Source organism: Crocodylus porosus, unplaced genomic scaffold (genome assembly GCF_001723895.1).
Source record: "Crocodylus porosus isolate Cpor-Errol unplaced genomic scaffold, CroPor_comp1, whole genome shotgun sequence".
NCBI lineage: Eukaryota > Metazoa > Chordata > Crocodylia > Crocodylidae > Crocodylus > Crocodylus porosus.
This window is the reverse complement of record NW_017728910.1, coordinates 12,717,430-12,742,909: the sequence shown is the minus strand read 5'-3', so window position 1 is coordinate 12,742,909 and position 25,480 is coordinate 12,717,430. Positions and strand designations below refer to the sequence as shown.

Below are 25,480 nucleotides of genomic sequence, written 5' to 3'. Positions count from 1 at the left end.
ATCAGCCTTTGGGGAAAAATACAGAAGCTCACTTACAAAATTATGAGCCTCCCCCAAAATTATGTTAACTATGAAAAACAAAGTCAGTGCTGGTGATTCAACATTAGGCTTTGCCTTCTATGCTTCTCATTCTCCAGGTGGCAATACTATTTGTCAGATTCCCAACTGGTTGTCAGCCTAACAGCGTCTAGCTGTGGAATATTGCCTGCTGTTAACTGTTTTTCTAGCATGACTACCTTCTGTTGCATTCCTGCTGTACATCACATAGACTTTTTCAGGTCTACACTTTCCCCTTTATACATAAAAAGTAAATGCCAGGACCAGACCCTGAACTGTACCTGTGGAACATGGACTCAGATGTGCAATCAGACCTAGTTAGACTTTAAATATAAACGTGATACAATATAAATTGGAAAGAAAAAAAATAGTCCACTCATGAACTCAAGAAATTCATCTACCAAGGAAAAAACAAGGTGACTTTTGAATCCATAGTAAAGTGACCAACTCTCCTTGTTTGTTCAATACAACAGGGCTATTGAGTTTCGAGTTAATTCTAGGTTGAAAAAACTATTGGATGCCCTTAGCCTGGATTTTTATGCCGTAGCTTAGATCCATGCCCTAGCCTGGGTTTTTTATGATTACATGTTATAGTTTCTGACCAGTTTCAGTATCATCATTTCCTCTACATACTCTGCACAAAATAGGTAGTCCCTGCATTTCTTTCTATAGGTTGTCTATGAGACTGGTTTTCCAGGAGTACCAACATTATGGAGAATTTTTGCCTTTCTGAAGCAGCAATGATAAGGGCTGTTGATCAGTGTGCTGCCCTTGGATTATCCTTGCTGCAGCTGCCCTCAGCCTGCAGAAGGATGCAGGTACCTCCCGCTGGCTGGTGCACATTCTTTGAAGGGCAGAAAAAATTTGGCCTTCTGCTTTCTTTCTCTTCTTCTACCAGCTTTATCCTTCCTGAGTCGGTCTCATTTTTTCTCTGAAATCTTTCCCAACCCAGAGACTTTCCCACTCACCACTACCACCTGTTCTCACCCTTAGAAACTAGCATCATCTTTAGTTTCTTACCAACTTTTTGCATGAGAGTGAGTTCTCCTCGTACATCCTCATCCTCGTAGAAAGGGTCTAGTGTGACAGCATATTTAAGTAGTTGAGGTGGTCTTCTGAACTGAAGATCTGGAATCCTAGAGATCTCTAATTCTTCTTCTTCCTCCTTATTCAGTTCTTCATTATCTAGTGCTAAGAACAGAGCCATCTTTAGAATTACAACTTACTGCTTCAGTCTTTAGATCTTCCTATTAGGTATAGCCAAAAAATCTAACAGGGTAAAATCTGTTTCTAAATGTACAGTACATAATGTACACACAGTTATACCCATTTCTAAATGTACAGGACATAACGTATACAGTTATAGCTATTCCTAAACGTACAATACTCAGTACACCAAGGCACACATGCTCCTCTTTATTAACTCTGTTAGTGGAGTACACATGAGCAGGAAAAAGAGAAAGAACAAAATGGGCCTCACCCCACTTCTTAGAACTAAACTCTAGGTTTGAGGCTGGAAACAAGTCCGGAGCTCAGTATTTCTATGTTGGGCCAGAACTGAAAATGTTGAAGTTTAGTTGTGGATCCTGAACCCTGAATGTTTGAGAGTATTTTGGTCTAGAATTCAGCCCATGGTAGGGATTATACATTTGTTCAATCTGTGGATCTGTGACTTGGACCTGGTTCTAAAATAAACACAAAAATTTGAAAATCCAGCATTAAGAGACTGTGGAATCAGTTGACCTACTTTTTGCAACTGGATGAAATTTCACACTCTTCCTGTAGTTTAGCACGTGGTTAAACTAGATAAAAAGATACATGGCCAAGCTGGGCTCTAGTTCCAGTGTTAGACACTGACTTTAGTAGAGACATTTGTATCAGTTTAACAGAACGTAACTTGCTTAACTAGGTCTTTTTCTCCCACAAGATCTTTAACCTCCTAATATAACTAAAGTAAGGGTAATATAAGCGTGTGTCAAAAATTTTATAACAGAATTTTTTTTATAAAACAAGCTGAAATTTTCAAGGCTGCTGGTGGGAGGATTTGCCCATATATCTTCTATTAACCTTCTCACCAAGCCACTATCTTGCATGCTTGTGGGGGACCAAAAGGCTGCACATAGCTTAGACATCCTTAAACGTCTCAAACTGGACTCTCAAAATTTTTTGTCCCTTCTGAAAAATCTTGTCTCAGAGCTCATGTTCTAAGTCAACAGGAAATGCTGAATTGTCTTCCAGCATTACTCTGACTTACTGATGCAGGTCTGCCCGTTGATACCAAGTATGTAACCTTCCTCACATGCACATTCATATGACCCCAGAGAATTAACACAGACTTGGTCACAGTCACCATTGTCAACAACACACTCATCTTCATCTATGTAAAAAAAAATAGAGGATAATTAGGAAAAGGTTAAACCACTTGAAATTTGTTCAAACTTTAAACAAAATTTATATGTGCATTCTGAAAACTTTGCTTAAATTTATTTCTCTCCATTTGAATCTACCTGGTACTCCTTTGGTTCCCACTAACAATAGAAGTATCAAAATATTTCAAGGCAAAAGAAAAGAGGCTATTTTGCCATATTTCAGGCCCATATAAAATTATAAAAAACCCCCAACATGACTGCATAGATCCAAGAAGTCTATATACACATCTTGACCTGTCCATATTTAGCCAGACCTCCAAATATTTTGGTGTTTACCTACATGTAAAGTACTCTGGCAGTTACCTTTGATGACATTTACATATAGTATGTGTGTAAGGGGAAAGGGCTCTTCAGTTGACTCATTTCCTGCATTCCTGCACAAAGTAGACCTGCCTGTTACTCAGTCCCTGTGTTTTGGGGACCATACTGCTAAAATCCTATTGACACAGCAGTATTTGCTGCTATGAAATACTGGAATGAGCTTTGAAATCTGTTCTCTTCCACCCCCTCTTGTGATCCGAATCAGCCACAACCAACAGTGTTAAGCCATTTACCATCACATCCACAGCCATCAATGTTAAGCTGGAACCCTGCCTTGCACGTGCATTCGTAGCCACCTACATAGTTGATACAGAACTGAGAACAGCAGGCCTCTCCAGTCTCACACTCATCCAGCTCTGAAGGAGAAAGGAGCACTTCAATTAGGTTTCACAAGGGCAATTCAAAAACAAGCAACCTGTTCGTTTGATTCATGGCGCTGAAAGACTGTTATTCTCACCCTGTTGGCCACTTTAGCCCATGCAGTTTTCTAAAACAGATTCCCAGGATATTGCACGCTAGTGGCCAGTTCTCCTATGTTCTGTTTATCATTTCCAAGCCAAAAATATTTGTTTGAATCTTGATAATGGGTCTGTTCACCGGATCACTGTCATATAATTAGGAAAGACATTGTCAGCATTCAATAGCAGAACACTTGTTCTATATTTCTTCAGGGCCAGAGCAAAGGTATTCTGGTCTGTGCCAGGGACTCGGAGGCATTGCCACGACAAAATAATTAATCACAAGAATGTCAACACTGCAGGATATAACAAGCATCTATTCTGCAGTGATCTGTAGCTGATCATTTTCATATGAATTTTTTTCAACCATCAGGTCTATTATGACAGAAAACAGAGCAGAAAACAGTAAGCGCCAATTCAGTGAGGCACACTCAAGAAAGAAGATATTTATATGCAATTTATATGCAATAAATCAACTGCCACCATTTTATTGCCTCTTGTTTACATCTGGAAATATGTCTGGTCAAAAACTGCCGTCTCGGTGACTGGAAACAAGAATCAAACTGTTTTCTTTTAACTGCAGGCTCTCGGCTGATCTCAGCCCTTTTAGTTTGTTGAGCTATTAAGTGGCTTTTCAAGGGGTAGCTTGTCAATGCTGAGTTTGCAAAATGCTTTTGAACATTAACTAGATGAGCAACCACAGAAGCAAAAGGTCAGTGTCTCAATTAACCTTGGAAAGGCGACCAACATTATTAGGAAACGCAGACAAGAGAGGAGAAAGAAAATGTAATTAATCAATTGAGGTTAGAGGTTAGCATGCAATTGATTAATGCAGGTTCTTTGAACAAGGAGTGTTCCTTTTCCAGAAGTGTCACAAGCAAAGCTGCCCTGCAATATTTCAGATGGTATCTTGTCTCTTGGTTCTATTAAAAGCTCACCGAATGCCTTGTACAGTGCAGAGAACGACCAACGAAACGGAGAGTTTTGCTGTCAGAACTTTTCACCTCCTCTGCTCTCTTCCGTTGAAAACTTCATCTACGTTATCACCTCTTTCACCTTGGCCACAATAACTTTCTTTGCTCTGAATTCTTCATTAGCAGGGGTCTAAATGAGACTCCAGCCAGGCCCTTAGTAATCCCACAGACACCCAAGGTCATTTCAGAAACCAGTCCAAAATTACCCTTCTCGTTTTAACAATTCTCCTGTCACAGACCTCTATCTTTCTCTTCCTTCTCATCCTGTCTAGTAGCTAATGTTTCCTACTTTCTACAACCAAATTTTTGGTAGTACAAATCTTTACATATCTATTGTGCATTACAATATTATAATTGCCTAGTCCTTCCAAAGCCAGGATGAGCAATTTTCTGGGGTCATCGAGGGCCACTTAGGAAGTTTTAGTGAGTTGTTGCAGGCCTGGATTATGGGGGACAGAGGGAGAGGGACTGACCTGGTTTGGTGCCAGTGGGGGAGGGTGGTGCTGACCCGACCCAACCTGACTTGGTGCAGTTGGGGAGGGGAACAACAATTGAGTCTATCTGGCCCTGGGCTTGTCTGCCCCGCACCCACCATCTGGGGTTCTGGATAGAGCAGGCAGGCAGGGTCTCCATGGAGACTGGCTTGGGACTCCCATGGCCAGGGCATACCCCGCTGGGCTGATGGGATAAGGCCACAGGTGGGCAGGGAGCGGCATCAGGAAGTGGGATGCATAGGCAGGGTAGGAGTCACAGGGCAGTGACAACATGAAGCTAGGGGCTAGGGCAGAGCCACAACCCACTTCCGGCATGTCCCTGCGATGGGTGCTGGTTCCATGGGCAGGGATGTCCAGAGAGTGGATTGTGACTCTGCCCCAGGCCCCAGCCCCACACTGTCACTGCCTTGCAAACCCAGCCCTGAACCCAGCCCCAGCTGCCCATCCTGCTCCTGGATGCTGCTTTCCACCTGCCTGTGGTCCTATTCCATCTGCCTGAGCGTGCCCTGCCCATGGGGGTCCTAGGCTGGTCTCCATCGAGACCGGCTCTGTCCAGCACCCCGGTGGTGGGTGTGGAGCAGATGGACCAGAGTGCCTGGGTAGCAGAGCTGGGTCCAGTGGTGGTGGTGGAGACCCAGGCAGTGGCAGCCAGGTGTTGGGCCAGCAGCACCAGGCACACTCTGAATTTCTACACAATGGTCAGATCAGGCATAAGGCTCCCTTCTCAGGAACTAATGCTTATTAAGGGAACTCTGGCCTGAAGGACGGTTTAGACTAACTCACAGAGACTTGGAAAGCAAAGAAGGTTCTTCAGACTACCAGCCCTTTTATCTCGCAACATCTATTCTGCATAAACCAGACTTTCAGATGTTCATTTTGGTAACGGCCGTTAAAACAGGTTTCTAATGCCTCTCCACCATACTCTGTGGGCATCTATACACGTGCTGCGGGATGGCCCCTTTAATTAAAGCTCCTGCAGCATGATGTGTATTCAGTATCCCATGCTTCAAAATAGTGGAGGGGGCACTTGAACTAAAGCTCATTCAACAAACTTTAGTTGAAGTGCCCTCACTGCTATTTGGAAGTGTGAGGATACTAAATAGACATGAGGCAGAGGCTGCTGGAGTGGGTTAATTAATATGCTCTAATTGCGTGTGCTCTGACGCGTGCTAATTAGTATGCTTTGGAGCAGATGTTTGGCACATGTATAGGTGCCCCATGATTCCAGAGGAAAATGTGGGGGGGGGGGAGGTTTGGTAAGAGTATATGTCTTAACTCGTGGTTTCATATTTTGCTTTTTGTTAAAAACCCTGAATTATTAATTCTGTATTAATACAAGTCCATTTTGGCAAAAGGTACAATTGTTTTCATGGCAAACATTATATACAGTAAAAATGTTTTATACAATGATGTAACACAGAACAAGGGAATTTTTACAAGGACTTTCTTTTAAGAGAAACAGAAATTAAATTTACTACTTTCATTTCCCAGGTGAAATTTTGCACACGGTAGGAAGTGTAATTTCACTGATGGGTAGTTTGATGGAAGCAGAACAAGTTTGACAGTGCAAAGTGGTCTCTGTGTGAGTGCACAGCAATTCTGAAAATCAGCCTTAACATGCACAACTAGAACTAATCATCTGCTTCAACAACTGTTTAGCCTCAGAATATGAGCAAATCTCAGCAAAAGTTTTTTTAAGTTTCTGAAAAAGGAACTAAGCACAGGCTGTAAATAAATAGGGATTTGTCACTTATGGATAAGTGGAAGTGCATCCGGGAAGAGTCTTTTTGTTTTAAGCCCAGAAGAAAATCTTTTCCGTGCAAAGTAATGATTCCACCAAACACAGAATGGCTCAAGTTGAGGTGATGAATGGAAAGGTTTGGACTGGTTCCAGTTTACTGCAGTACAGGAAGAAGAGCTAAAACATGCACTCTCAGCAAGCTTGCAGATGACACCAGACTGGGGGAGAAGTAGATATGCAAGAGGGAAGGGCTAGGATTCAGAGAGACCTCAACAACTTGGAGGACTAGGTCAAAAGAAATCTCATGAGGTCCAGTAACGAGAAGTGCAAAGTCCTGTAACTAGGATGAAATGATCCCAGGCACTGGTACAGGCTGGGGGCTGACTGGGTAAGCAGCAGCTCTGTAGAAAAGTACTTGGGGTGGGGGGGTCTACAAAAGGCTAACAGCATACCGGGCTGCATTGGTAGGTCTGTTGACAGCAGACTGAGGGAAGTGATTCTTCCCCTCTATTGGGCACTGGTGAGGCCACATCTGGAGGACTGTGTCCAGTTTTGGGGCACCCACTAGACAAGGGATATAGACAAAATGGAGAGAGTTCAGCAGGGAGCAGTGAAAATGGTTCGGGGGCTTGGGCACACGACTTCTGAGGAGACCAGGCTTATTTAGTCTGGAGAAGAGAAGACTGAGAGGGGATTTAATAGCAGCCTTCAACTACCTGAAGGGAGGTTTCAAAGAGGATGGAGCTGGACTGTTCTCAGTGGTGGCAGATGACAGAACAAGAAGCAACGGTCTCAAGTTGCAGCAAGGGAAGTTTAGGTTAGATATTAGGGAAAGTAAAACACTAGGGCAAGTTACCCAGAGAGGCTGTAGACTCTCCACCCTTGGAGGTTTTTAAGACCTGGCTAGACAAAACCTTAGCTAGGATGATCTAGTTGGGGATGGTCCTGCCTTGAGCAGGGGGTTGGACTAGATGACTTCCTGAGGTCCCTTCCAATCCTAATTTTCTTTGATTCTATGCATGAATGGAAGGAATTAAATGCGATTCTCCTATAAATGATAGATTTATTCTAGACACCCCCTTTCACCTCATCCTCTCTTTCTGTTCTGATGGGTCTCAGATACCTTTTACTCTCTTTCAACATGACATGGCATTTACTGCGTATTACCTATGCATGTTTTCCCATCCAGATCAAGCACATATCCCTTGTTGCAGGAACAGTGAGGCCCACCAGTTGAGTGCTCACAGCGATGAGAACAACCACCATTGTTGCTTTCACAGCTATTGACAATTTCCATTTCAATTCCTTTTAGAGAAATGATCAAAAGAAAGGTTAAAAGAGGATAGAGCAGCATTTCAAAACAGCGTATCTGGAAACTAACTGTTGCGGGGAGGGGGGCGGTCATACATCACAGCTGTAAATAAAAATCACCCTCTTCATATGTTAAGCACTAGGAAGTGTCCTGTTGTATTAAAACAATATTTAGCTAATGAATAATTTGCTATTCACCTGCTGTAACAGTACAGTGCCAGATGCACTGATGTCCATAAAAAAAATCTTAACATAGCTCTTTACATAGCATTGAAACAAGGGAGGTAAGTTTGTTCACCAGAAGTAAGTAGACCAGGAAGTAGGGCGACTATACAGAAAGCTCATAATGGCTGTGCTGCTCTTTTGTTCATTCTGAAAAAAGTTGCTCTTACTTCTCTCCAGCGAGCAGGAGCTAAGGCAACAGTCAGCTTTCACGTGGAGTCCAGAGTTCAGAAATGTATCCCCAAAGCTCCCTATTCACCAAGGAAAGGCAAAACATGCTGTTCCAGGCCCTCTTCAATGTGCGGGAGGTGCTTGGGAGAGGGACTCTGGCAGCTGAAATCCCTCAAAGGAATCTGAATAACTCCCTTAGGATTTCTCCCGGAGGCTTCAACATAACACAGACTACAACTAAACTGACCTAGTGTCTTTTTGCCCTGTTTCCATGACTCCCACCTTAGCCACTGGTCCAGTTTCTTTCAGGCAAGGTGAGATCATGTTGCAAGTTTTCTGTGCAGAGGCTGGCCAGGCTTTGTGGAAGGCTTCATTTGCCCTTTAGCTGTATGTTCCTAAGAATGAAGGGGGAGCATTGTTCAAATCCAGGTTTTCCTACTGAGGATCTCTTTTGAGGATGCTTTTGAGATCCAACGCCCCAGAAACCCTCCTGGAAGGTACTGTATCTAAAGGAGCTGCCATGCCTCCTCAAGTGTTTCAGCACAGAAAGAAACTCTGCTTACACTCAGGGCAGCAAACCATCACCTTTGTGGATAGCTCCCTTCACAGGCTGATATAATTTTGGTCCTTCTTTTTGCACCAAGGGAAGACTAACAGATTCATCACTATGCTGAGAAGACCAGGAATTGCCATCTTGGTGCAGGGGCACAAGTCAGGAGGAATAGAGGGACAGGCACATGTGATGCACAGTAGGAAGGATGGCCATATTCCCCCGAGAGAGGAGAGGTGGTTCAGTTACAGAGCTAATCTGGGACCTGGGGACCTCAGCTCAGTTCCTGTGTGACTCTGGGCAAGCTATTTAGTCTCTCTTCCTCCAGCTGTAACACTGAAATAATACTTTCCTACTTTACAGGGGATATTGTGTGGCTGAACACATTAAAAAGACAGTAAGGTGTCCCAGACATGTTTGTAGTCATGCCCACCTTGGACAGATTTAGAATATTTTTAGTTTAATTCTTTTTCCCCTTAACATTGTGTGCAAGGCAGACAGAATTTTGCCTTACAACGATTTGTATGTAAATGATAAAAAATCCTTCTAGAAAATTATGATAGACTTGAATGGTTTATAACCCATACACTGCTTCACATAATGTATCATATCCTGCATATTTAATAACACCTCCTTTGTCTCTGTGATGTTTATTGTTCCTCTCTGCGTCTAGAATAGCTTACTAGCTCCTCTCTCAAATGTTTCATTTTTAGTGTTTATTTTTGTTTGTATCCTTTGAAATGGCTGCTTTCCCCTCATTAAAATCTCTCATATGCATAGCCTTAAGAAATGTATTCACTCTCTTGTATGCACTATATTTTCCTAAAGAAATTCTGCTGAAAACCCCTACCCAGTATTATTAGACTGCAAAATTACTTCCTGCTTCTTTGCTAAGCCGGGTCACACCATTGTTTGCATTCCAGTGAGCTCATGCCAGGCCCATAACACCACAAACCTTTGCACCGCCGCTCCCTTGCAAATCCAAATATACCCTTTACAGATCGCCTAAAGATCCTCTATCAAAACTACTGCCTTGAGGAGCTAGTCCCCTGTTCAACTAAAACGTATGCTGGGAAGAATTTAAACACTGATTCTGGAGATTTTATATCCTGGGATGTTTCAGTTCCCCCATTACTGACTCCCCTCACATATTCCTTAAACTAGCAGCTGCTCAATCCACATTTTTGTATGAGGAGAATCCTAAGTAAGTCTGCAGAGATTTGCAAAGCAGAACATCGTGTGGGTTTTTGCTTTACACACACTTTGGACATGAGAAAATGGTGGGGGGCAGAGGTCAAGGGGAAAGAGAATGAATATGTTTCCTCTGACAATCCTGGCATCCTTACAATTATCTCCACTACAGAATTCACAACATTTTTAGATAAGCCAATTGGGGCCATTTGCTCTCTAAAATAGAGTAGAGTAAAGCAGAGGCTCTGAATATATGTTCGAGAACACATACACTTGCAAGATGGCAACTGCATTTCTGATGCGGAAGAGAACAGTCAGCTTGAACTTTTGCATACATGTTTTTTTGGTTTTTTGCCCGAGGTTCAAATCCAACTGAATTAAAAATGAAGTAGAGCATTTTCCAGGTAAACTGGTCTGAAATGTACTGCTGTTAAACTGTCACTTACGGTAGCACTGCTTTCCATCAGCCCCCAGCTCAAAGCCGGGATTACAAACACAGGTGAAAGATCCCAGCGTGTTCACACAACGATGAGCACACCTGGCTGTCCCTTCGACACACTCATCAATGTCTGCAAAGCAAAGAGATGAGCAGTGAGAGCAAGGCAGGTATTTTTCAATTCTAATATCGCCTCTAACGGGAGCATTTGAAACATCTGCTGAAACAGTATCTTATTTTCCAGAGGTGCAGTAGCACTTTAACAATTCCACAAATGCCAAACTACAACACTGCCCTTCAAAATAATATTTTATATTTACAATGATGCATTTCAACTGAGGCTCTTGAAGTGATTTATAAACATTTATATTTACATCGCCCCCATAAAGCAGTGATGCTTTATTATTCTTTTAACACAGGTTGACAGCACTACTCGGTAAAGAAACCTGTACGAGTCCATCTTCCAGTGTGAAATCACTTTATCACACTCTATTATGTTTAAGGGGATGGAACAGGAGTGACCTAGTTTTCTGGACAATACTAAAAGGGGCTGGATTATTTTCTGAGCTCTCTCCCAAACAGCATGTTGGCAGAAAATGGTGCTCTGGAGACTTGCACCTTATCTTTGCTATACCACTACTCTATGACATTTGTTGTACCACTTCTCCATCTCACTCTCTTGAATCCTGCAGAGCTTCCCACTACATAGAAGCTGGGGAAAACACTGCGCTGAACAAAAGAAGGGCACTCCACCCCTCCGGGGGGAAAGAGACCTCTATCTACAAATCAGTGCAGGACATTGGCCCATCAGCATCATAATGAACAATCTGGCCTTGTAAATTATTTGACAGCTGCGAAACCCAAAGGAAGAGAATCAGTCCCAAATGCAGAACAACACACTAAACCTCATGCTACAAAAGCCAATGGCTGACCTTGCAGTGTATAATGGAGCAAAAACTTCAACCTCCATGCTACGACTGACATTTATTCATGGCAGAAAATACCTAAGAAACTAAGAAGTCTTTCTATATTTCTAGCTCTTCTGTTTTCTTTTCTCAGGGTACATGTTGAATTTAGTGAGGTGCAGAGATAGATGTTCTTGAGGACTGTAAACAATCTTATTCATGCAGTCAGTACAATTGCAAGATGGGGGCATAAGGCAGAACCAAAAATATTCACCAGTATTGTGGTGATATTTATGACATTTGGTAACTGCTTCAAAATTCTGATAGGGCAAAATTCCCCAGCATATGAATAATTAGCTGTCATTTTGCAAGCTGAAATTGTTGGCAAAATAGTGTGAAATACTTTATTTTTTCAAGGAGCAAAACATTTTTTGATATATTACAATTTTAAAGTGATTTACAAGTCTACTACTGCCTCAATCATTATAATAAAATAAATTCTAAATGCCTATGTATTTTGGTGTTTGATTTTGTTTTTTTTTATCATACAAAATCAGAGCCCCTCCTGCCCCCTTCACTCACCAGGACATGGGTCCAGCTATGGCTGCCCTCCCCGCTGTTTTGTGGAGCTGAGCAGCCTTGATGTGTCAGTGCCCCTCACTCCCAAGCCACAGGCCCTGCCATCCCAGCTCTGTCCGTGCCCCTCACTTCTGATCCCCCAGCCCCACTGGTGCAACTCACTCCCAACCCCCAGCCCACACCCCCCACCCCTGCTGGTCCCCCTCACTCCTGACCCACTGCCCTCTGTCCCCAGGCCCCCAGTGTGTGGGGTGGGGGGTGTAGGGCAGGACAGGGGTGTGTGAAGCAGGGGAGGTGCCTGACCATAGACAATGTCATAAGTGATGCATTGGGAGGGTATGGGGGACATGTGCCCACCCCCATATTTCTGCACCCACAGCAGGTATAGGGCTGCAGTCTAGACAGACCAGCATGGGCAGGAAATGTCTTTGTGGCCCAGTGGGCAGGACCCAGCATGGGAGGGCAGCGCAGGGTGGTGCCAGCCACGCCACCAGCAATGCAAGGAATAATGGACGGTGGGGGAGCCACACTGCCTTTACCTCTTCCTGCCACCACCCGCTCACACACTGGACTGTGACTCTAGCCCACAGCCATAGCTCAGTCGCTGCCCTCACCACCTCCTCTCCCCTCAGGCTGCCTGCACTGTCCCCAGTCCATCTCCCCTCTGGGACAAAGCTGCGGCCTGAGGGGAGCGGTGGTGCAGCCACAGTGGCAAGGTAGAGCCTCCTCCCCACCCCACTGGTCAGTTACTCCTTATGCTGCTGGCCACGTAGGGGCCCGGTGCCAATGGTAGCTATGAATCTTGCTGCTCTGCTCCGCTCTCCTGAGCTGGGTCCTGCCCGCTGGGCCGCATACATGACTCCTGCCCATGACAGTCCAGCCAGGACACAGCCCTGTGCCTGCTGTGGATGCAGAAGTCTGGGGAGTACATGCCCCTCACGCATCACCTATGCCCCATCCTGCCACCCCACATATTGCCTGTGCCCCCAATAGACTTATCTTCAGGGAACTGTGGAAGGTGCTTTCCACAACACTTTAAAGGAGAAAATCTGTGTTTTTCCATGGCAAACGGAAAACCTGTATCCCTGCAGATGACTCTTCTGATAGGTTTCAGCGTGAGGTGGTTGGTGACCACCAGAGCTATGCGGCTACAGAAGGGGTGTCTTTTTGTATTGTAACAGGTTACTGTTGGGTATTTGGATAGCTCTTTCAAATGTATGGTCTAATTCTCTATTGGAATGTCCTTCTTGCATAAAGGAAGATTTTAGGTTGGCTTGGTGGGCATTGTGAGTGTTCTTCTCAGAGTGGATGTGATGGTATATGGGGGCAGACTGAAGATTATAGCTTTTTTAGTGAACTTGGGATGACAGCTGGTCTTGTGGACATATGAATGGTAGTCCCAACCAAGGACTTTATACATGACATTGGTTTTATGGCACATTCATAGATTGTGAGGCTGGAAGGGACCTGAGAAAATCATCAGGTCCAGCACCCTGTACCAGGCAAGAAAGACAACTGGGGTCAGGTGACCCTGGCAAGATGACCGTCCAGTGTCCTCTTGAAGATTTCCAGGGTAGGTGATTGCACCACCTCTGAGGGCAGCTTATTCCACAGTCTGGTCACCCTAGCTGTGAAGAAATTTTTCCTGATGTTGAGCCTGAAACAGTCTTCCAGGAGTTTGTACCCATTACTCTTGGTTTTCCCCAAGGGTGCCCTGGTGAACAGTTGTTCACTGAGCCCTTGATGTATACCCCTGATATAGCAGTAAGCGCCTATCAACTCCCCTCTCAGCCTTCTCTTTTTCAGGCTGAAGAGTCCCAGGTCCCTCTGCCTTTCCTCATATGGCTTGTCATGCAAGCCTCTGATCATACAGCTGGCTCTTCTTTGGACTCTTTCGAGCTTTACCATGTCCTTGTTGAAGGACGTTATAACCTACCTGATTCCTGAATTACTCCCACACATAAAAGGCGAGAATGAACCTTCTCCCTTTAGATATGCTTTGATCTCCCAGTAGTGAGCTTCTTTTCTTCTGCTAATTATGTCATCTACCCCAGGAATTTCTCTTCCACCCTCTTCAAACTGTATTTTACTATGCTTGCCTGGCTTTTACTGCTCTGACCTGATGAAGAACATCTTCAGTTTGAAAGCTTGTTTAACTCTATTCCAACTATGCAACTGGTCCAATAAAAGATTTCACCCTAAGAAATCCTTGCCTCCTGCTGATTTCTCTAGTAATATGGAAGCAGTTCCTTGCCTAAAGAGCTTTTTGATTTCTAAATAGGTTTTTCACTGAGATGGTACAGTCTGCTACCTGAACTAGTTTTCATGTATCTCCTTTCTGGGGCATTATTTTGTAGGAATCATATGTGAATAACACCAGATTATCTACAAATGCAAATGAAAAAGTAAAATGAATAACTGCCATTATTGAAATGGCCTTTAAAGGCTTAGGGATGGTAAAAAATGTGCTAGAACTGCTGTCTTAAATACACATCCATATATTTACACAACTTACTCATTTCTATTCAAATCTCAGTTACACAAAACTCTGAATAATATCCTCTTTTCCCATTAAATAACCCTTTTGCAGCTCCTTACCTAAGCAGGATCTTTTGTCTGCAGATAGATAATGCCCAGGATGGCACTCACATTTTGCAAACCCTCTCTCATTTTGACAGATGTGTGGGCATCCTCCATTCCCAGCTGCACAGGGGTCTATCACTGAAATGATTTAAAATATTGACAATTTAAAAGTTATACTTTTGCCCCCAAATGGTTTTAACCCAGCATCATTTCAAGTGACACTGATCACTGCTGTAGCAAAAAGAGAATAGATAAAAAAATATTTAGCCAAACTTTAGTCAGACTCATTCTTTGCGTGCAATTTTCCTACAACTAGGGTATTTAAAGCAATGGGAAAATGTGATTATACATAGAATAAGTAGTCAGGAAGAGGAGAGAAAAGAACAGTTTATTTGTTTTAACTGGTTTGCTTTCAAATTTGAAAGTGTTGGACTAAACCAACAATAATCAAAACTCCAATAACTTATGAATTCATGGCTGAAAGAATATTTTGTAGACATTAGGGAAAATGTGGGCTAAGGCAATCCTAAAAGCTCTTACTCCTTTTTAAATGTAAAGCATTAAAGGTATCGATGGAAACATGTATTCAAAACAAGTATATGACATTTCAAAGATAAGTAGCTCAAGAACGCAAGTATTTAGGGCCACATTTCTAAAATGTCATACATTTTAGCACCTACAACAATACCCTGAAGTCTTTGCATGTTTATTTTATGGTACATGATTCACAGGTTGCAGATTCTCATGATGGAAGAACAAAAACATATTTAAGCAAACAGAGAAGGAATTTACACATGCAAATACAGGCCCTGTTAGTAAAACCGGGCCCACCTGGCTGCGAGATAAGAGCTATGGCTAGCACACCAGCATCTGACATTCTGAATGTGCTAAATTTCAAGTGTCAAATGTTTTGTATGCAAATACATAGGTGAATGATATCACGCATGCAGATTTGGAAGCCACTACTGAACATGATTTAGCAGAAACTTTCTAGGGTCTAAGTTATTGCTTTTGTATTAAAACACAACGTTCTTTCCTGTCTGGGTAAAAATATTTAATTTTCATGTTTATTGCTTAATTACTGTCTAATTTGAAAACCCAGACCAGTGATTTCACTCTTCTCCAACCTCTGCCTTCCTGAGCCAAATTACCACATGTGAATGCATGGCTCTTTCTGTTAGCTGTCAAGGAGTGTTGTATACGGCAGCATTGATTTAAGAGGGGTAATGAAGTGCCTGGGCTCCCATGCCTACTGCCACACACAGGGCAGCTTCAGGTTCCCACTGCGGATGCAACTGTAATTGCATAGTCACAGCCCCACCCCTCTCCCCTAGGTTGCTATCCAGAGTGGCTGCCCCAATAGCCCTACCCTATTTATGCCACTGACTGATTAACCACAGTGAGTGTGTCTACATGTGAATTACTGAGCCTTTTCTAATTCACATTAAATTTAGTACCCCCAATGTGAGGTACTAAATTAACATGCATTAGGATGCGCTAATGTGCAGCAATGAGTTTGCACACTTTTTAAGTGACACCTAATGCGCAGTAGACTAGCTTAATGCGCATTGGCATAATGTCATGGGTTTTTATGTGACACTTTAGTGAGCAGTAAAATAGGATACAGTACTGTGCATTAAAGTGCATATGTAGACACACCCAGTATGAAGGAAATGGCCCCAGTACAGTAGCAATATTAGAATGGTTGAATTACCATTGCCAACAGATGTTTGTTGGAAAGAATTTGAAATTTGAAGGAAAGTGATTGGGTAGATAAAAAGACATGAGAACTAGAGGAGGAAAAAGGCAATTCTGGAGGAGAGGAAGGAATTCTTTCTTTCACTTCTTATTCCTCACTTACACATTCACGCTCTCACAAGCTACAGCAGTTCAACCAGTTTTTCAACCAGTCTAAACATAGTAGTCTGGCAAACATTCAATCTAGTTTTATGGTGTTAGACTCCTGCCATGTCTGCACATCAGGCTTCCTGTTCCCTGATACATTTTCCAGCTTCTGGAAGGGGATGGAGAATAGAAGGGTCTGTGTATTTTTGTCTTTAATACGATTCTCTGTTTCCTCCAATTCCCACTTGATCTTCTTTTAATACGATAGTGATCTGACATCTGTCTTTTATCTGCCAGCAGAGGGTGCTGTGCCAGAGGTTCAAGTTCATGCTAATTCCTTTGCATCTCAAGGGCGTAACTGCTCAACTCTACTTGCCAATTTAAGAATGAGACCTGATGACATGAAACTCTCCGCTAAGGGACAGCTTCAAGTCTCTGCTGAATACAAGGATGCCAACGGGTCCCCAGGGGATATTGGCACTTAATCCTACATGTCACTTCCATGGCTGACAACTCAGCTCTGTCTACAAAGGTTTAGCTTCAAGCAAACGCTAGCTCCCTGGCTGCTAGGAAAAGCTGAACTTTTTTGCTGAATTTTATTTTAGGGTAAACTAAATGGAACCGCTGCCAAACAGCATCTGTTTTAACCTGTATATTATTAAGAATGCTAGGGTATGTAAAGCTTTAATTTAAGAATGATTACAACATACAGTAAAACTAGTAATATTCTCTAACATGACAACATCCAAGCAACAAATTGCAGGGAAGAATTTAGTAAAACATAGCAATTTTAATAAAAATAATAGCTATGTTGGAAGTTCCTTAGGATAAAAGTTTGTAAGGGGCAGAAATCCTCAAGACATAAGGCAACCATTAGCTGCCTCAGGAAGAAGAAATGTCCCCTGTGATCAGGCAATTCCATTATGTGGTTTCTTGAACCTCTCTCTCAAGCATCTGGCCTGGGCTGCCGTCAAGATGCAAGACAGGCTTGTGTTCTTGAGTGTTATGCCAATTTTTGCCTGTTACTGGTTTCCCAAGAGAAATGTGTTAAGCATGTGCGAGAGCAATCAATGGTTTTGATGTTTCCTGGGATAACTCTTTTCTATATGGATCTTTCTCTCTCTCTGAAGCTCAATAAAATTATGTAGCCCCCATCCTTTGTCATGGGGCTGTCTGGAAAAGAGTAAGAAAGACTAAGAATTGTGGTCATCTAATCCAACCTCCTGCACAAATGCAGGTGTGCTGCTGTGTACAAACTATCCGAGAGTGTTCAACCCCTGGCCTGAGAGCCCAGAGGGCTCTCCCACAGGTATGAAATATTGGTAAGATGAGAGCACTGGGAACATTAATTGCTGCTCCTTGCTGCTAAATTTCTGGATATCTCAGGAGCCCTGCACCTTGGCGTAATGGGGTGGGACAAAGGGAGAGATATGGATGAATCTAGGATTTTGAAAGGCGGGGGATGTAGGTAGTATGGTGTATCATCACATATAACACAGCACATAACATATTTACCCAAATCCAAGGCGACCCTACATTTAAGATAACCCCCCCCAATAATTAGATTCTATACATGGGAAATTAATAAATGTTACAATTTTCCATGTATAGAATCAAATTATTGGAGGGTTGTCTTAAATCCTCCCCCCCAACTGCAGCAGGGAGGCAGGAAGTGGGGGGCATTAGGTGGTGTGGGGAGGTCAAATAGCTTGCTCCTGCTGCTTGTCCTCCTCTCGCCTCATCTTGGAATCAAGTAAATACAGTACTTTTTTCCAATTAAAGAGATACTAGAAGATTTACTAATACAGTAGGGGCCCAGTGCTACATAATTCATTTTAAGATCAAAGCAAAAATAAGTATAATGTTATAGAAATGCACACTAATTTGATAGATAATCTATAAAGCTTAAAAAACACAATGAACTAGGCAAAAATAGTTAAAAGAAATTACTTTATTACTTCTGTAGTCATTATAGTTAAATGGACATCTCTTGTTCAGGTTTGTAAAACAAAATCTAGCCTGCTTGAGCACCTTGACAGTGCATCCAACATTTCATTTTCAGTCATATTCACCTGAGTTAATATTCCTGAGTTAGGAACCACACCTGGGTTAAGGTTTTTAGAAAGAGCAACAAACAGTCTGTAGGGCTGTGAAATAGAAGACTGCTATTACCAGGAATGGCTAACAGGTAACAAAATTGCAGAAGAAAGGACACGTTGTTTAATGGAATCTCAAGACCACTGAAAAGGAGGTGGTGTCATTGACACCTATGGAATGAAGAAAGATTAGGAGGTAGATTATGGTGAGTCAAAGTCAAATGATTCCCTCACTAGGAATGTTGCTTCCCCTCTAGGGCAGCTGGCTTTATAATTTGAGTGAAGCAGGAATCAAACAGGGGTAGAATTGCATCCCTGTACCCCTCTACTGATCCACTGCTGGGGTACTATGGGCAACTGCCCTGTAGCAAAATTTGGGGAGTGGGTGTGGTGAAAAAAGCAGCTGAAGTGGCAAGTGGAAGTCACTGTTTTTGCTTTGCCCCAGGCACCCTGCCATATCCCTATACCTCTGACCCTGAAGGCCTGGTAAAATGGCTCTGCATGCTAGATTGGGAACACAGAATCATAGAAATTAAGGTCAGGAAGGGATCTCAAAAGATCAAGTCCAACCTCCCCTGCTCTGGGCGGTAATACTGCTGAGATCAAATGCTCCCACCAAGGTGTCTGTCCAGTCTCCTCTTGAAGACTTCCAAGGGTGGGGACCGTACCACCTCCTTGGGAAGTCTATTCCAGATTCTGGTCTCCCTTAATGTGAAGATGTTTTTCCTTACATCCAGCCTGAAACCATCATCTAATAGTTTATTGCTATTGCTCCTTGTCCTCCCCTGGGTGGTATAGGGCCCTATCCCAGTGCCTTGTGGTGGGACAGTGCTCAATCCTGGAGGGTGGGGTGTGGCATGGGACATCAGTGCCTGTTCTCAGTGCATGGGGCCAGATCCAGCTCATGGACCAGCTCTGTGCCATTCATCTGGCCCACAGGGCAAAAAGGTGGAGCACCACTGTCTTAAACAATGCAAAAAATCAGATTTGGAAGGAACTATGTACTTTCTCTGTGTACAGAGACATAGGTAACCATGTTAGTTTGAAGTCAAGCAGAAGACAGGGCAATTTTGCACCATATAGACTAACTAAATTAGAGGTATGCACATACTTTCACAGCACCTGACAAAGCAAGCTCCAGATTTCATAAACAGTAGGGCTGGAAGGCACCTTGTGAAATCATCAGGTCCAGCTCCCTGCCCAAGGGACAGGAAGTCAGCTGGGGTCAGATCACCCCAGCAAGATTAATAAATTCATAGATTGTTAGGGGCCAGAAGAAACCTTGCAGATCATCAGGTCCAGCCACCCTGTTCTAGGCAGGAAGTCAACTGGGGTCAAGTGATCCCAGTGACTGTTCGGTTTTCTCTTGAAAACCACCAAGGTAGGTGACTGCAACACTTCTGGAGGGAGTTTATTCCACAGTTTGGACACCCTGGCTTTGAAGGAGTTTTTCCAAGTATTAAGCCTGAACGGCCTTTCAGGAGTTTGTAGCCATTGGTCCTGGTCTTCCCCAGGGGTGCCCTAGTGAACAGTGGTTCACCAAGCTCCCGATGCACTCTGACATAGCAGTAAGCCATTATCAAGTCCCCTCGCAACCTTCTCTTCTTTAGACTAAAGACACCCAAGTCCCTCAGCCTTTCCTCGTATGGCTTGCTTTGCAAGTCCCTGATCATACGGGTGGCTCTTTTCTGGACCATCTCAAGTTCTTCCATATCCTTATTGAAGTGCGGCACCCACAACTGGACACAGTACTCCAACTGCAGTCTCTCCAATGCTAAGTACAGTGGCAGTATCACTTCCTTAGTTTTACACGAGATGCATGCCAGTGTGTTATTTGCTCTTCTGGCCTCTGCATCACACTGATGGCTCATATTCATGCGATGGTCAATAGTTACCCTAGGTCCCTTTCGGCTGTGGTGTAAGTCAAGCTGTCACCAGCAAGCCTGTATGTATGTTGAGGGCTTTTTGCCCCCAGAAGGAGCACCTTACACTTGGAAGTGTTAAACTTCATCTGGTTCCGGTCTGCCCAACTCTCTAGCCTGTCCAGGTCCACCTGTATCTGCAACCAATCTTCTGGCATGACCACACTGCCCCATAACTTGGTGTTGTCCGTGAACTTGGCCAGCAGGCTTTTCACTCTCCCATCCAAATGATTGCTAAAGATGTTGAAAAGCACCGGTCCAAGCACAAACCCCTGAGGGATGCCACTGGCCACTTTGCACCAGGATGACACAGATCTGTTCATAAGAACTCCCTACTGTGTAGCCAGTTTCCCACCCACTGAACCATCAAGCAGCTGAGCCCACAATCTTCCAGTTTTCCCACAAGGCATATTCTGATACTAGATCAAAAGCCTTTTGGAATTCTAGGTATATAACGTCTACCTTGTCTCCTTGTCTCCCCTGTCCAGGTGGTGAGAGACCTGGTTGTAGAAGGAGATAAGACTGGTAAGACAAGACCTACCCATGACAAAGCCATGCTAACTGTCATTCAGAATCTTACCTTCTGTGAGCGTATCACACATAGATTCATTAATGAACTTTTCCAGGATTTTCCCTGGGATAGAGGTTAGGCTGACTGGCCTATAATTGCCCATGTCTTCCCTCTTCCCCTTCTTGAAGATGGGCACAGTGTTGGCCCTTTTCCAATCCTCAGAGATTTCCCCTGTGCATCACAAATTTTGAAAGAGCTTTGCCAGGTGTTCTGTGATGACCTGAGCATCCATGTGTTTTTTAAAGGTATCCAGAGTAGGTGCTTGCACCACTTCTGGGGGGAGTCTGTTCCAGACTCTGGAGACTTGGACAGTAAAGAAGTTTTTCCTTATGTATAGTTTAAAATGCTCTTCCAGCAATTTGACCTTGTCTTCCCTTGGGGTGCCCTGGTGAACAGACATTCTCACAGTTCTTCATGCACACCCCTTCTATACTTATAGCCTGCCACCAAGTCACCCCTGAGCCTTTGCTTATCCAGTCTGAGGAGTTCCATGACTCTCAACTTCTCTTCATAATGCTTGTTCTCTTCTACTCTAATCATATGCTTGGCTCTCCTCTGGACTCTCTCAAGCTTCTCCACATCCTTTCTAAAGTGTGGAGCCCAGACTTGGTTTCAGTACTCCAGGTGCGAGCTCACTAAAGCCAAGTAAAGCAGGAGGATGACTACGTAGGTCTTGCTTAAGATTCATCAGTAGATGCAAGCCAGAGTTTTGTTTGCTTTGCTGGCTGCATTGCATTGGTGGCTCATGTGCATCTTGTGGTCAATCATGAACCTTAAATCTCTTTCAGTCGTGGTGCTAGTGAGTGTAGCACTGCCAAGCCTGTAAGTATGATGTGGGTTGATGTGGGTTTTTTTCCTCCTTGTATTGCTCTGTGTTGAATGTCATCAGGTTTTGAATGTCATCAAGTGTTGAATGTCATCAGGCCCACTTTGCGAGCCTGTTCAGGTCAGCCTGAATTACTAGCCTATCCTCTAGAGTGACCGCATTTCCCGATAATTTGGTGTTGTCTGCAAACTTAGCCAGTCCACTTCTGAATCCAGATCATTTATGAATATATTAAAGAGTACTGGTCCGAGTACTGAGCCCTGGGGAACACCACTGGTCACCATGCACAATGCTGACTCGGTTCCAGCGACTATCACTTTCTGGGTCCAACCACAGAGCCAGCTCCTCAGCCATCAGACTGTAAGGTTGTCGAGGCTGAAGTTCCCCAATTTTACCATGAGGAGATCTTGGGAGACGAAGTCAAAGACTTTTCTGAAATCTAAATATATGACAACAACCTCTTCTCCTTCATCCTAGTGATGCACCACCTGGTCATAGAAGGAAATGACCAGGCAAGACGTAGCCAACATGGCTTCATTGTGGGTATCTCTCAGAACATTGCCTTCCATTAGCCTGTTGTTGATGGTTTTTTCCAAGATCTTTCCAGGGACTGAGGTCAAACTGATTGGCCTGAAGTTCCCCTGACCTTTCTTCTTTCTTTTCTTGAAGGAGATTAGCTTTTTCCTGGGTGCTGGTTGTCAGCTGCCCTATTTGGGTCAGCAAGGGCCAGGTGTTGTCCTTGGTCTTTTTCCGACTTCCCACATATTTGAAGAAGGACTTTTTATTGTTCTTGATTCCCATAGGCAGTTTGAGTATGGTTTCAGCTTTGGCTTTTCTGGTCTATTCCCTACAGGTGCAGGTCAATGCTGTATAATCCTCCTTACTGGTAGTTCCTAACTTCCATCCTTTATAAGCTTCTTTTTTCAGATTCAGGAGGTCCATGAGTTCCCTATTGAGCCAAGGGGATCTCCCAGCCCTTTTGCTATCTTTCCTATGGGCGGGAACAGACTTCCCTTGTGCTTTTAGGATCACGTCCTTAAGGAGCGATCACTCATTGTGGATTCTCCTCCCCATTAGACCATGATTTCTCAGGGCCTCAACAACCAACCTCCTGAAGTCGTGAAAATTAGCTTTCCTAAAGTCAAGGATTTCTGCATGGTTGACCGATTTGCCAGTTTTGCAACGGAGAGAGAAAGTGATCAACTTGTGACCACTGTTACCAAGCTTCCCTTCGATCCTCAGGTCACTAACTAGATCATCCTCTTTGGCCAGTACCAGATTCAGCAGCATCTTACCTCTTGCTGGCCCATGGACTTCTTGAGTCAAATAGAGCTCATCAATGCAAGTGAGGAAGCTTTGTAACCAATGATGAAAGCTTATGCTGCATATATATCTCTAATTTAGTTAGTCTATCAGATTCAAATCTACTCTTCAGCTCTGTGTAGACAGAAAGTTGGAAGGCCAAAACGTTAGACAAAACTCTTACCACAAGATTTCAGGACTAAGCACACTGCAATCTCAGTGAAGAACCAGAACTATATGGAATTGATTCATGATGGTAATTTTTGACTTGGTGCCTTAGTAAGGCCACAAGATTGGGCCCCAGAAGTATAGTGAGGTATTGCACTAGAGGGCAAAGGTGGAGTAGGTGGGAATGGAATTATTCTAACCACTGGAGAAGCATTGCACTCACCTTGCTCACCCTTCCCCCACAGGTATACCACATGGCATGCAGCTGCTTGTCTGGCTCCTATGGGCAGGCTACCCCTGCCGTGAAAAAGACTCCTGTGAGGGGAAAGGGAGAGATGCTGGAGCTCCCTCCAAGTCAGCACCCAGGGCTGGTGTCCAGTTTGACCCACCATAGTTATTCTATGTATGCATGGCATATATATGTTCAGCTCTACTCATCTATAAAACTATAGTATGCATTTTCTCTACACTGAGACCTGGTGAATTTGTTAACCCTTGCTTAAGTTTAAACAAAACCTGGTTTAGTTTTATTTATCAGACAGTTTTGTTTGGTAACCTAAAATGGAGGATAAGTGAATTGGACAGTGATTACTGACAAAGGCCGTATCTTATAAAGACTAAAATATTGTATGAACCTCATTAGGTATGTCTTTCGGAGTAAATACACATTTGGATTCAAAGTGACTAAGCTTCCAGACTAAATCAACATTTTGAAATGTGTCCACAACAATCAGGGGTATTTTTAGTGGATAACGTGTTTCCAGAAAGTTAACAAAAGTAAATCAGGCACTGCAAAACATGCATTTAATTCAGTTGATGAGTGAAAACCTACAGATGTTTCTGGCAAGCAAGGTATGAAATATGTTGTAAAAAAGACATTGCCCAACGTGCAAATGTATGAAAGGACACAATGGCATTCTACTGTTCAAACTATGTGCTTAGGTCAAGTGCTGTAGGTCTTACTTTCACAGTGCTTGCCATTTCTCTGCAGTTGGTAGCCTGGCTGGCACTGGCACCTGTAGTGGTCTTCGGTGATCTGAATGCACTCTTGTTCACAGCCACCATTGTTGACAGTGCAGGAATTGACAGCTAAACCCAGGGAAGAATTAACAAAGAGATGTCAGAAAGCCCAAATATTTTCTTTTTGGATCAGACTGAAACATACATTGTAGTACAGGCAACCCTCAACTTACAATGTTTCCCACTTACAACATTTATAAATTGACACTCTGTTTAAACTTCGACATCAGTTTTGACTTTACAACACTTAATCTGACATGACACCACATCAGTGAACAAGTTTGCTGTATCGCTCATCTCTCTGGAGAACATTTGTCCAAACTTCCTTGGGCACTTTCTTTAAGAAAGAAGACAAGACTCCAGACAAAACTGCAGCCGAGACTCCTGAGAAGACTCCAGCCAAGAACCCTTCAAAAAGTCCAGCAAAGTCACCTCAAAGAAGTCCTTCCAAATCAATATGATTGATATTTACAATATAAATACATTAATATAGCTATATTACTTCTCTATAATTGATTGAGTACAAAATTCTGAGTTCTTTTTTGGTGAAAATAGGGTATCAGGCCTTGGTTCAGGAACCAATCCCCCATTTTTAACATTGCTTCCTATCGGAAAACCGGTTCTGAGTCACAACGTCTCAACGCAGTTTCAGGAACCAACTGTGTTGTACGTCCGAGGACTGCCTGTATATGCCCTATATACTGTGCTGTTATTGTCCTCAAACATCACACAGCACCACAGCAAACACTACAAGGGGAGTCTTCATGTATGCCACTGGATTCAAGGAGACTTAATTTCTCTAAATTGTACATTTATGCAAGTCTCTTTTGCTCTGACCTTGGCCTTGGAGGAACTCACTAGCAAGCTGCAGATGCTTTCAAGCCTAGAGCTGGGTTCCCACAACTTAAAAGAGGACATGACACAATCAGTGCTCAAAGCTTACCTTTCCTTTTAAATGCATATCTAAAAGTTCATTTTACAGAATGACTATTCAGTCCTGCTATAAATTAAGACCAGAATACAGGACACAGAGGCAGAGTTTAGGGCTGCACATATTAGTACAGGTGTTGCGCTTGCTTTTTCAGAGGCAGCAGTGACAGAAGCTGAGGAAGGAAGACAGAAGTCCTTGACTTCAGAAAAGCCGACTTTGACAAGCTCAAGAGGCTTGTCGGCCAGGCCCTCAGGGACCATGACCCCAGGGAGATGGGAGTTCAAGAAGAGTGGTTGCTTGTCAAGGAAGCGATCCTCAATGCACAAGCTAAATCTATTCCAACACGGAGGAAAGGCAGCAAGAAGGCACAGCAGCCC

The 25,480-nt window shown here is 43.4% G+C and overlaps 1 protein-coding gene across 4 annotated transcripts in view; it reads right to left on the bottom strand.

Moving 5' to 3' along the window:
• The window catches only part of LOC109308411 (multiple epidermal growth factor-like domains protein 6), a 291,549-nt gene that overhangs the window by 73,487 nt on the left and 192,582 nt on the right, over window positions 1-25,480 (bottom strand). For 3 of the 4 annotated variants that reach the window (XM_019532693.1, XM_019532696.1, XM_019532695.1), the window contains 7 exons: window positions 24,116-24,241; window positions 14,438-14,560; window positions 10,366-10,488; window positions 7,642-7,779; window positions 3,041-3,163; window positions 2,312-2,434; window positions 1,078-1,248 (listed from right to left, as the gene is read on the bottom strand). In XM_019532693.1, coding sequence (XP_019388238.1) covers window positions 1,078-1,248; window positions 2,312-2,434; window positions 3,041-3,163; window positions 7,642-7,779; window positions 10,366-10,488; window positions 14,438-14,560; window positions 24,116-24,241 — 927 coding nt within the window. The remainder of the gene's footprint in view (window positions 1-1,077; window positions 1,249-2,311; window positions 2,435-3,040; window positions 3,164-7,641; window positions 7,780-10,365; window positions 10,489-14,437; window positions 14,561-24,115; window positions 24,242-25,480) is intronic. The other variant, XM_019532694.1, reaches the window with a different exon arrangement.